General features: G+C 37.0%; 1 protein-coding gene across 4 annotated transcripts in view; it reads right to left on the bottom strand.

Annotated features, from left to right (window-relative positions):
* Positions 1-13,449, bottom strand: part of Not10 (CCR4-NOT transcription complex subunit 10) — a 390,843-nt gene that overhangs the window by 37,258 nt on the left and 340,136 nt on the right. For all 4 annotated transcript variants that reach the window (XM_067100338.1, XM_067100337.1, XM_067100339.1 and 1 more), the window contains one exon: positions 5,326-5,483. In XM_067100338.1, the coding sequence (XP_066956439.1) occupies positions 5,326-5,483 (158 nt within the window). The remainder of the gene's footprint in view (positions 1-5,325; positions 5,484-13,449) is intronic.

Genomic DNA, 13,449 nt, shown 5'->3' with positions numbered 1-13,449 from the left:
AATTAAATTTCACAGTCATTGCAAAAGGCCCAACAGTGTAGAGTAATGCAGCTATATACTGGTGTCAAAATTAACCTAATTCTTAGTGTGTTTAAGCTAATACAGATATTCAACACATATAACAATTTGGTAAATAAAATATTACAGCTACACACTTGCAATCAAGTTAGCCTGTAATATCAAATACACTATTTATAGGATGATTATATAAGGATTACAGACAATTAGTACTACCTAGTTTCTAATAAAAGCTTGTTTTTCATCACTACAGGGCCACCATTATGCAGGACCCGAAACTTCCCTTTACCCAACCCAAAAAAGGCTCGCTATGAACAAAAATCATGTAAGCTTCAATCACCCCCAAAAGTTTTCCTCAAAAACAGGTAGGTGGTCAGAAGGGACAACTCCCTACAAAGGACAACAACAACAGCAAGGACATTTCTTTCACAGGGTCCAAAGACACTCCTCCAGGGGAAAAGGAAAAGCAACACCTGGAATGCCTATCAAGGGCAAAGGCAGAAGAAGAGGTGGATCCCAATAAGAATTGTAAGGTCAGGGGTCGGCTTCGACAACACCGCAGGCAATGGAAGTCTTCCCCTTGGGGACACAGCATTATTTGCAAGAGGCTGGGGTGGAAATGGTCTCATTCCACCCCTCCTTCAAAGGGGTTTCTCGAAAAACCAGACCCCTCTCTGGAAGATTACGTGCAGAAGGCTGTTAAAGGGATCCATAGAGAAACATGTATATTCGCCACCAAGCACATCTCTTCAGTGTCCCCAAAAAGGATTCCCTCCAAACAAAGAGTGATCCTCGACCTATCTACGTTGAACAAACACAGTGTTTGCCAAAAGTTTCATATGATTACAGTACCGTTGTCCAAGTATGTTCAACCATTCCACAAAGGTCCTGGACAGCTTCTATAGATCTGAAAGACACATACTGGCACGTCCCTATTGTCGTTTTCTTCTGTCCCTTCCTAGGGTTCCAGATAGGGAAAGATACATACAGGTTCAAAGTCATGCCCTTTCGGCTAAACACTGCCCCAAGAATTTTTACAAAACTAGCAACGGTAGTTGCTGAAGAACTCAGACACAGATGAATACAACTAATAGCCTACATAGACGACTGTTTAATATGGGGGCCCACAAGAAAAGTGTGTTTGAGAAATCCACGAGCAGTGGTCAACAGACTCCAGTCAAAAGGTTTTCTAATAAACTGGAAAAAATCCTGCATAATGCTCAGCAGACATTTTCAGTGGCTGGGGCTATGTTGGGATACCCTTCGTGGGAAGTTGTCTCTCCCCATCAATATTCAGAACAGAATAAGGAAAGACCTCAAAACATTCCTCACACAGCCCAGTTTCCAGACGGCAATTACAATGTACAATGGGACTGCTGAAGTTCCCATCAGTAATAGACCTAATGCTCAATTGCAACTAAAAATTGAGAACAAATTCTGGCTATCACATGCAAGAAAAAAGATGCGAGACCAACCTTATCAAAGGAATCAAAAAGTTGGGGAGATACTTTGGCCTTGGACCTGGATGGAGTCTCTGGTGAAACAGGTCATCCTGACTCCTCCATCTGTATGAGTGACAATATGCACAGATGCCGCATTGATAGACTGAGGAAAACATTGGGAGGATCGTCAGGTGGCAGGGAGGTGGTCAGCTACTCTGAGGAATTGTCATATCAATTTCCTGGAGCTGATGGCTGTCTTTTTGTCTCACAAAAAACTCAGACCTCCAAAAAAGACACACCTTTTGTTGGTTCTAGACAACATAACAGCAATGTCCTGCACCAAGATGTCGGGATCACGTTCACCACCTCTCAATACGATAATGCTAGGCCATCCTTCAGATGGCACAAGCAAAGAAGTGGCACTTGTCAACAATTCACCTCACAGGGTCTCTCAATTAATAGCAGACTCTCTATCAAGGAAAACAACAGCCTCAACAGAGTGGATGTTGAACACCCACTCTTTTCAAACAATAGCCAATATGCTTCCACAACTGAACAACAGCCAGCATGCTTCCACAACCAGAAGTGGACCTGTTTGTCATGTATGAGAATCACAAACTTCCAGTGTATGTGTCTCCAAACTTGGACAGTCAAGCAACAGCAAGGGATGCCTTCCTAGAAGACTGGAACAAATGGAGGACAATACCTTTTCCCTCCACTGTCTCAGATTTCGTAGGTTCTGAGCAAGCATCTAACCTTCAAAGGTTAATAGCCCAAAGTGGCCAAACAGGCATTGGTTCCTATTACTCCAACAACGGGAGAAGAGATCAGTTCCACTACCATCCACTGTTCTATCCCAGACAGTAGGAGGGAAAGTTGTCTACCCATCCTCCTTTCTGAGCCGAGACCTTCACGTGTCGATTTTTTAAATATTGTCTACAGTGAAAATTACTCACCCAACATTGCTAGGTACCTAGTGCATAAACTATGGACCTCATCTATCCGACAATACCAGTCTGTATGGAAGAGATGGTTAGATTATGTCCATACTCAGTGCCCAGTTACGATCTCTATGGAAACACTTTTAAATTTTATGATATAACTTTTTAAAGACAAATGCCTTGCTGTTACAACAATCATGGCATACAAGGCAGCATTATTAGAACCCCTGCTTTATGGATTCCATATTGACTCTAGTATAGAAATTGTCACTTCCCGTCTCTGGTCTTTTGCACTACAAAGACCTCCTCCCGAAAGGCTTCCAGTTACTTGGTCCCTGAACAAGGTGCTCAGACTTCTGTCAACCCCTCAATTCAGTGGACCCAATACAGCCACAACTCACATGCTGCAAAAAGTGATCTTCTTCATTGCATTAGTATCAGGAGCTCATATTAGCAAACTGGGCTCTCTTAGACAAGGACGGTACATCGCGCAAACGGCTGACCATCAATTATTATTGTCCCCTGGCCCATCATTCCTGGACAAGAATGAGAATCCTTTAAGAAGGAAATCTATTTTCATAAGAAAACTCAATTTAGCAGACAAAACATTATACCCAGTTCAAGCACTTGAGGTTTACCTACATGCCACAGCAACATCCCAGAGGGTCCGATTTTCCTAAACCCTAGCACAAATAAACCACTCTCTACAAGGACTGAGAATAATTTTATTGTCCCTTATTAAAAAGGCAAATCTACACTCCTTTCCTAGGTTACATGATATAAGAGATGTCTCTTTCAAAGAAGTCTCCCAATGTACAGGGTGGTCATCAGAGACAGTATTCTTAAAACATTACCGCCACAAGTTAGAACAAATTTGACTACACTGTGTATCAGTGTGTGGTATGGTTAGTCCTAACCCCATAGGCACCAAAGTGGAAAACCAGGGGTCTCTTTGACAAGTGGGTATGCTAATTATCGCTGGGGGAAGGTGCGGCAATACTACAACCAAACCCAGCATGCTTAGGTAAGTCACTAGAACTACTGTACATCCTAAAACATAAGTTTGTGTTTAGTTTCTTGTTCTTTGTTACCAAAACCTGAGGAGTATTTGCAATAAAGAATAGGGCTTGAAACTTGTGGCTTGACGTCGGACCAGAAATGTTTCTTTCTTTGGGTTGTTGGAATTAAAATTTGAGAGCTTAAGCCTTTTCATCACCCGTCAAATTTTTGGTAAAGCTCCTTGAGGACGAAACAAGTGACTACACTATCAAAAAACATGTTTTGATGTAGGAAAAACCTATTTTTGGTAGACGCTCTGAGTCCTCAAAACCCTCCCACTTCCCTGACGAAAAGGCATGGGATTTGGGTGAGGGATCATCCTGCATTGACCAACAAAAAGTAATGGCTTCTTGGTCTCCGTGCCAGTCTGTTGTCAACAATATGGTGGTTTGGCGAAGGAAAGAACCTGGGTACAGCTTTGCTGTAGGGTGAGGGACAGAGACCTCTTATCTTTGAGTCCATTACATACTCCATCATGTTATAGTGTTTGTCATTACGACACAATACCTGGCCACGAGACTGACTAAAAAAGAATTCTTTGATACTGTATTAGTTTGGTCACCATGGAACTCTGACAGACCCATGAAAGGTAACTCCTTGAGGACTCAACAGCGACTACCAAAAAATAGGGTTTTCCTACATCAAAACCCATTTTATTTATTTAAATACTAATTTTTCTAAATTTTGCAATTTTCTGTACATGGAACTGCAGCGCTGATTTTTTCCTTTTTTACTATAAAGAACTGGCCAAAATGGCCCAAAATAGGAAAACAGGAAAAAATTTTTTATAAAATTGCCATTTTACATTCATAGTGTGTTTTGATTGCATCTACATAATGCCAATAACTGTAAGTGCCTTAGATGTGTTACAGCAGATAATTGAGGGAATACTGTGTATGAATATTGTAATGAACACGAGAGATATGTTCTCTTTATGGATGTAAGGCAGCAATGCTACCACTGTTATTATATCATTTTCTTTGCAAAAGACTCACATACTCTGGTACATATGTCAATATCAGATCACTTTTACATGTGGTATATGCATACGGTAACCAACAGTTAAATAAGAGATCTAAACTTTTTACAGTCATCCAATAACCAAGAACTTTATTTGAGATAATAACCAGGTTACATTCACTTTTGGCAATTTTTTTACAGCGTGGTATAACAGTTTTTCTCTCTTTAGTGAAGCTGTATTCTTTTATTTAGACTTTTACTTTAGCTGTTTGACTCTCAAGAGCATAGCATAACAGAATACAACTATCTCCATGATCCAACAAAAACCTGTATCCTGTATGTAAGTAATATGGAAGACAGCCATCAATGGAAAACATTGCTAAGGGCATATGGGGTCACTGAGAAACAGCTAGCTGTATGCAAAAACATAAATAACCTGCTAGGGCTTCAAATATCATAGGGTCAACATACATGTTAGTTATGTTAACATTAGTTTAACAAATAAAAATTATCACACTGCATATCATTTGATCTACAACCTAAAATTTCCCTAAATAAAATTTTCCATCTTTAGAATAAATCTGTATCTGCATTAGTGCATTGAATTACTTTTACAGCAATGCATGAGTTTTAACTGGCTACTAAAAGCAAGCAAATGATGAAATGTTCTCAAGACAAGCTCTATATAAAATTTTAAGGTATTAATCATGCATACACACTGCTGCAGCATGTGCAAAAAGATAATCTAGTATTCAGAATGAAAGTCTTCTACAATCAAAACTTGTACCCAAATGCATTTCACAATCTACAGTTTTCAAAATGAAATATGCCCTTTAAGTATATAATGCTATTTCAAAATTAAATATGCCATTTAAATACATAATGCAACACAGCATAATACTTACTATCGTTTGGTAACAAAAGAGGAGGACTTTGATTTACATCCTGTGAAGAGGAAGAGAGTGAAAGGTCTCCAATTTGCCTGGGATCAAAGTGTGTAACTGCTTCTGACACCCTTCCTAAACAAATCAAGGCTTCACCAGCATATAAATGTCCTAATAACCTGGAAATATCAGTAGTCAGTTATTCAATTTGAATAGAAAACTAATCAAACCCTTCAAATATTCAATTTGAATAGAAAACTAATCAAACCCTTCAAACAACACAACTTACAAGACAGTCCCATTTAGTTACAAAAAATGTAACTGGAATGAGCTTGAAAACCTGAACTCTCATGGGGCTACCCTGAAGGATTTGTTCTTATAAAATGCATAAAAATATTTATACTTCCTCTAACATATCACAGCTTATAAAATCTCTTAAATGGACTAAAAATGCCGAAGAGTCTGACAAAATTTACCTTAAGAGATTTGTGTCCAATATTTGTCATTTGCTGTTGACTGAAATGTTTTACTGTTACCTTTATTTACTGTTAAATTAGATATCCTCTACAGAAGGGAACTAAGTTGTGAGGGAAGGCCATCCAGTAACCTTGTGTTAAATGGGTGTGCCCAACTCTAATATGAGATTATACCACTTCTCTTTGTACTGATGACTGAAACAATTTTTATTGTGGATTTACTCAGCTCTCATCAGCTATTATCTGTTTCATCATTCAACAAATCCTGTATTTATATTACAATCAACTTTAGTGATGTCACTATTATTTCTATGAATTTTTATGTGTGATTTAGTCATAACTGTAGCAAATTTGGCTGCTTTATGAGTATCATCGTTTCCTTTAATGTCTGCATTATTATCATTATATTACAAGCCAAGTGGGAAAAAGGAATACTATACTACAAGCCCTAAGACATCAATTGGAGAAGCAGCCCAGTAAAAAAGTAAATAATAAACTATATCACAGAAATAACAGAAAAAACATAAGTAATCGTTCAATTATCCACATCACCATTACAGTATCTGCAGCTTGACATTATCCGACACACCCAGACCAGGGATCAAGGCCCCAAAGATATAGCTGTTCTGATGACGCGTCGTAAGCCGAAAATCGTCGTAAACCGGAAAAATCGTCGAAAATCGTAAGAAAACCTTACTTTTAATCCTTTGAGTATCCTTTGGGTATCTTGAAAATTACATAACCTGCATTTTTATTGAGTCTTTCATGAAAAACCCTCCAAAATTTTACCATTCTCCTGTTTTGAGAGAGAGAGAGAGAGAGAGAGAGAGAGAGAGAGAGAGAGAGAGAGAGAGAGAGAGAGAGAGAGAGAGAGAGAGAGACTGCCTCACCACTTATCTACCAGAAAAAGACTTGGAATTTTACAGAACTACATTGCTCTCCCATTTTTACTTTAAGTATCATCCTATATCAAATATAGCTTAAATTATTATCCTGTTACTACTGTATTAATCTTTGCAATTATATTAATATCTTTTCAAAGTCATCTTAAACACTAGTACCCTTTTGCAGCCAGAGAGAGGGAGAGAGAGAATGAATTACCACTACGACTTACATTCAGCCATTCTTGTGCTGGCACGAGAGAGAGAGAGAGAGAGAGAGAGAGAGAGAGAGAGAGAGAGAGAGAGAGAGAGAGAGAGAGAGAGAGAGAGAGAGAGAGAGAGAAAGTAAGTATACCTTAGTTTTACCAGACCACTGAGCTGATTAACAGCTCTCCTAGGGCTGGCCCGAAGGATTAGGCTTATTTTACATGGCTAAGAACCAATTGGTTACTTAGCAACGGGACCTACAGCTTATTGTGGAATCCGAACCACATTATAGCGAGAAATGAATTTCTATCACCAGAAATAAATTCCTCTAACTCTTCATCAGCCGGCCGCGGAATTGAACTCCGGCCCATCGACTGACAGTCTGAAGCTTAACCTAGTCGGCAACAAAGGGCAACAGAGAGAGAGAGAGAGAGAGAGAGAGAGAGAGAGAGAGAGAGAGAGAGAGAGAGAGAGAGAGAGAGAGAGAGAGAGAGATTTATCTCTTTAATCTCTCGAGGAATGTTAATCCATTGCTCTTTACTGTGACTGACAACAAAAAATTGTTTTTTTCTTTGTCTTCCAAACCAAGCACTTCTAAAGCACCATGAACACACACGCAGTGTGCATAGGTAAAGAGACTCAAATTAGCAGTATCTTTTCCTGTGAGAGTGAAGGGCTGAACTTAGTATCGATTTATAATATATCTACCCATTTCTCATTCTACTTTAGAGAGAGAAATTGATCTTCTGCCCTTAGTCTGCTTTGAAAATGCATAAATGTTGTAATTTCAGTATACTGTATTATTATTATTATTTAATCTTATTAATATTTGAAAATTAGCTCTTATTAGGTACATCATTTATATATCATACAAACGTAGTTAGTCGTCATCTCCCACAAATTTGTTAGAAAAATCTTATGCAGTCATTCTCTCTCACCGAAAAATACTGCACACCCTCTTTATAGTGTATGCAAAGCCCGTGAGGTACAAGCTTTGTGATTGGTTAAAATCCCACCCTTCCTGCCAATAGCATGTCGTCAAGGAGGGCGGGAAGGGGAAGAGGGGGTTGTTACAAGTTCTTATTGGCTACTGTCAGTCCTGCCAGCCAATAGCGTATCATCATGGAGAGAAGGGGTTGCTACGAGGTCTGTTATTGGCTACTTCTAATCCCCCGAGCACTATCGCCATAAGCCTACAAAAAAGCAATAAAAAAATTGTCACACAAGCGATGATGGGATTTTAGTATATTTTTATGTTTGCGCACAGTAATCAATATTTTTTTGAAGGATATATGCAATACAGAGAGAGATATGGGCGGTTGGCCTTACTTAAATCTCAGAAGTGAAATTATTTGTTAATTATTCGAGAACAGAGAGAGAGAGAGAGAGAGAGAGAGAGAGAGAGAGAGAGAGAGAGAGAGAGAGAGAGAGAGAGAGAGAGAGAGAGAGAGAGAGTGATTACATTGGTAAGCAGTTTTATGATTTCACGGGATTTTAATTTAACTTTTATTGATACTTTGCTGTGGTTACTTAATATTAATATTTTAAAATTAGTAAATAATTTTTTCATCATAAAAAATGTATTTAGTCATGAAAATAAAATAAAAATCAGTAATTTTGTGAATATTGCTCTATGAAAAAATCCGCGAATAAATTTTCTTCCGTCGTATGCGTTGGACACCGAGTCATCCCAAATATTACCGGCGAGAATCATAAGAAAACTTTAATTTTATTCCTTAGGGTGTTATGAAAACAGCGAATCCTGCATTTATATTGAGTTTTTCACAATAAAAACCCTCCAGATATTGACCATTCTGCTGTTTTGGATGCATATTTCTTCCGACCGTCGTTGGATTGGTGTCGCCCGAAATACTGTTGAAAATCGTTAGGAAACCTTATTCTTAATCCTTTGGGTGTCTTGAAAACAACTAATCCTGCATTTATATTGAGTTTCTCATAATAAAAACCCTCCAAATATTGACCATTCTGCTGTTTTGGATGCATATTTCTTCCGATCATCGTCGGACTGGCATCGTCTGAAATACTGTCGAAAATCGTAAAAAACCTTACTTTTATTCCTTTGGGTGCCTTGAAAACAATTTATCCTGCATTTACAATGAGTTTTTCAACAGAAAACCCTCCAAAATTGACCATTCTGCAATTCTGGAGCCATATTTCTTCTGTCGGACAGGTGTTGTCAGCGTCGTAAACCTGGAACATGTGTTGTAACCCAGGAAATAATTTTTTTATGAATATATTTGAAAAGCGTCGTAAACTCGGAACGTCGTAAACCGGGGACTGACTTATAAATTTCAAAAAATTTGAAAAAACTGCCCTCCGATGGTTGGCAATACTGCACGGCTTCAAGAAAATGTTGGTAACAATGCCAATGCTCACTCTGACCAGGAAAGGGTTTTGGGGAGTGGGGAAGGCCTCGGGAAGTTTCTACGGTGGGGGGGGGGGTTCGGATGGCTAGGCGCCATAGGAGAGGAGGGGCAGTAAGGCTGGGTAGAGGAAGGTTCAGAGAAGGGGGTTGTTTTGGAAGGTGGCTGGAGCAGTTTCCATGACTGGGAGGGGTGGGGATACAGTGTTGGATGAGTGAAGGGGGCTAGGTAGACCTGGCTTGGTAGACCTGACTTGATAGAACTTCTTTGGTTTCATGTTTTTATGTTTATGACAGAGTTTTTCACATTTTATTAAAGGATATGTACTGAGATACGATACACTGAGAGAGTGAGAGAGAGAAACAATAATCAAGGTATTTTGCATCAAATTATAGTAACACACACTCCTTCACTCTTTATTTATATTTTATGCTACAGTATTCTCGTTTATATTGTTACTGTATTTTCTCCTTTTTTTTTTCAAACCAAAAGATAGATGCAATTGTGTGCATAGGCTGAGAGAGAGAGAGAGAGAGAGAGAGAGAGAGAGAGAGAGAGAGAGAGAGAGAGAGAGAGAGAGAGAGAGAGAGAGAGAAATGAGGTATGTTTACATTAAAGTTACTTCCTATGCTTTTTTAGCTACATTTTATGCTATAGCATTATCGTTCATATTTTTACTGTATTTTCTTATTTTTTATTCTTTCACACTAAAGGATAAATGCAATCGTGTGCACAGGGTATGTACGTATGCACACACTCATTCCATGCCGTTGGTGAACTTGGTACTGTCTGTTTGGTTTTGTCTTGCCTAAATATGAAATTTGCATTTTAAATATTTTTACAGTGATTAGAGATGAAACATCAGTAGTGATAAAATATTCTCTTGTGTACAGTATTGTTATAATATGTAAGATAATCATACTTAGAGTTAACTAAACTTGAAATGAAATACGGTAGTAAATCATGCCAAGCAAATACAGTCGACCCCAGCCTATTTGGGGTTTGGGATACACAGCTTCGCCTATTCACGGATTTTTCTATGGAACTTATCCCCGAATTATTCACGAAAAATCCGGTAATTCACAGATTTTTTGTCATGAGATATTCACTAATTACTGTATTTTCATGTTATTTTCATGGCTAAATACATTTTTTATGATAAAAAAAATTATTTACTAATTTTCAAATATTAATATTAATAATGTGCACTCTGGAAAATATTGATAACATGTATTTTCCTCAATGCATATTAAATCTTTAGGAACTGTAAAGTATATAATTCTACTTGTGAATTCCCAGTGATTTCCTTATGTGCTGTAAAAAGAAAATGGGACTGCTTCAACATTGTATGGGGAGAAAATGGATGTGCCTGAATAGTTTTCACACTTAGCTGTAAGCCATATATTTTTAAGGGTAAATGTTGTAAGATGACTTTGAAATGATATTAAATTGTTTTAGATGAAAGTTTAAGGTATATTTGGTGTAGAGTAACAGTTTAAGGAATACATTTGGTGTCTGAACTATTAAAAGCATTTATATAGGGGGTTTCAGTATTCGCAGATTTACGGTACTAGAGGGTGGGCATGGTACGCATCCCCTGTGAATACTGGGGACGACAATATAACAACACATACCTACGTATGCACGCACTCATTTGATGGTGTTGTGAACTTCCTGGAATTTGTGTAGTTTTGTGTTTTTATGTGAATGGTTCAGTAACTGATATTTCATTAAAGGATATGTACAGTACTGATGAGAGTACTGAGGTATGTTTACATTTTGTTTATATTTTATGCTACAGTATTCTCATTTATATTTTTACTATAATTTTCATTTATTTTTAGTTTCACAAACCAAAATTTAAACCCAATTGTGTGCGTAGGGTACATATGTATGCACACACTCTTTCCATGCCATCAGTGAATTTGGCACAGCCTGTTTGGTTTTGTCTCGCCTGCGTATGAAATTCCCATTTTAAATATTTTTAAGGTGAATTGAGATGATATGTCAAGTGATAAAATATTCTCTTGTGTACTGTTATATTATGTGTGGTAACAATACTTAGAATCAACTAAACTTGTTATAAAAACAGTACAGTAAATCAAGAAAGAAAAAAAAAATGGTAACATCCTTACGTATGCACACACTCATTCGAGTGCGTTGCAAACTTCCTGGAGTTTTAGTTTCATGGTTTTATGTTTATGATAGAGTAATTCATATTTAATTAAAGGATATGTACAGTAAATCCCTATTCGCGGGGGATGCATTCCAGACCCGCCCCGCAAGTAGTTAATATCCGCAAATACTTAGAATTCCCCCTCTAAAAATGATTATGACTGCATGTCTTGAAAGTTAAAATACCAAATGTATATTTAAAGTATCATCCTACATCAAATATACCTTAAATTACTATTGTCTAACTGTATTAATCTTTGAAATTATATTATACATATCATTTCAAAGTCATCTTAAACATTAGTACCCTTAGAAATATATACATATGTACTTCTAACCCTTCCAGCCAAATCAGAAAGAGAGTTACCACTAATTTATATTCAGCCTGTGCTGGCACAGGCGAGAGAGTGAGAGAGAGAGAGAGAATTTATCTCTTTAATCTCTTGAGGAATGTTAATCCATTTCTCTCTAAGCGACTAACAACAAAAAATTTATATGTTTGTTTTTTGTCCTCCAAAGAGGTATTACCTTTATGTAATCCCCAAAGAGAGAGAGTTTATCTCTTTAATCTCTTGAGGAATGTTAATCCATTTCTCTCTAAGCGACTAACAACAAAAACATTTATATGTTTGTTTTTGTCTTCCAAAGAGGTATTACCTTTACGTAATGCACATTTTTAAAACACTATGAACACACACACACACACAAACAGTGTGCATATGTGTTAATACCAATTGGTTAAAGAGACTCAAATTAGCATTACCTTTTCCAGAGAGAGAGAGAGAGAGAGAGAGAGAGAGAGAGAGAGAGACAGAACTAAGTACCTATTTATCTATCTATTTATTTCTCACGTTCTACTCTTTGGCGAGAGAGAAAGGAAGGAAGAAAAGAGAAACTGATTTGATCACATTGTGGCAAAATCTATCTACCCTTGGTTAGAAATGTTGAGTAATTTGACATATTTCACAGGTGCACCTTCCCCCCGGAGCTCCAAGACTCAGGAAGAGATTGGGGTTGAAGTTTGTTTATTTACAGTTTTTCATAACTTACTATAGAAATGCAAAAATGTTGTATAGTAATTACAGTATTATTATTATTATTATTATTGCTTGAAAATTAGTACTTATTGTTAGGTAAATCATTTATTTATCATACAAGACAAATAAACACCATAAAAATTCTCTCATCTCAGTAAGAGAGAGAGAGAGAGAGAGAGAGAGAGAGAGAGAGAGAGAGAGAGAGAGAGAGAGAGCTGAGATAGGAAGGGAGAAAGAGAGATAAACAGGTCCCCTGAATGGAGGGGAGGAAACCAGTTTTTTACCATCTGTTTCTCTCTGTCTCTGAGTTCCGTATTATTTCATCTTTTATTAATGATAATAATAATAATAATAATAATAATAATTATTATTATTATTATATTATTATTATTATTATTATTATAGTTTAAACTTATTTTAATCTTATAAGTAATATCTGAAAATTAGTAAATCATTTTTTTATCATTAAAAATGTATTTATTCATGAAAGTAACACCAAAATACACTAATTAGTGAAAACTTCTCAACGAAAAAGTCCACAGATTGCAGAATATTTCGCAAATAATTTATGGATATGTTCCACAAAAAATCCTGTGAATCGTGATAAATGCAAATACGGGGTTTACTGTATAGGAGAGAGAGAGAGAGAGAGAGAGAGAGAGAGAGAGAGAGAGAGAGAGAGAGAGACTGATGAATGTTTTCCTCAGCAAACAAACGAATAGGGAAACAGCTATTTTGTGATTTTGAATTATTTTACTTTAACAGAAGTATTTACTTTATGTCAGTATACCTGTGTCACATTCCTGTACAAAAATAAAAATAATCATTCTGATAATACATATGTTTCTTTTAGCAAGTAAAAAATAATTTTTCTAAATCTTTCAGTAGTAGGCACAATTATTAGTAATACAAATGGTGGGTCGATCGTTTTTTTTTTTATACATATTAGCCCTTAAACGCCGAGCGTCAATTTACAAAAGTGTCT

Source organism: Macrobrachium rosenbergii, chromosome 56, assembly GCF_040412425.1.
Source record: "Macrobrachium rosenbergii isolate ZJJX-2024 chromosome 56, ASM4041242v1, whole genome shotgun sequence".
Taxonomy (NCBI): domain Eukaryota; kingdom Metazoa; phylum Arthropoda; class Malacostraca; order Decapoda; family Palaemonidae; genus Macrobrachium; species Macrobrachium rosenbergii.
This window is presented reverse-complemented; position numbering and strand designations above follow the sequence as displayed.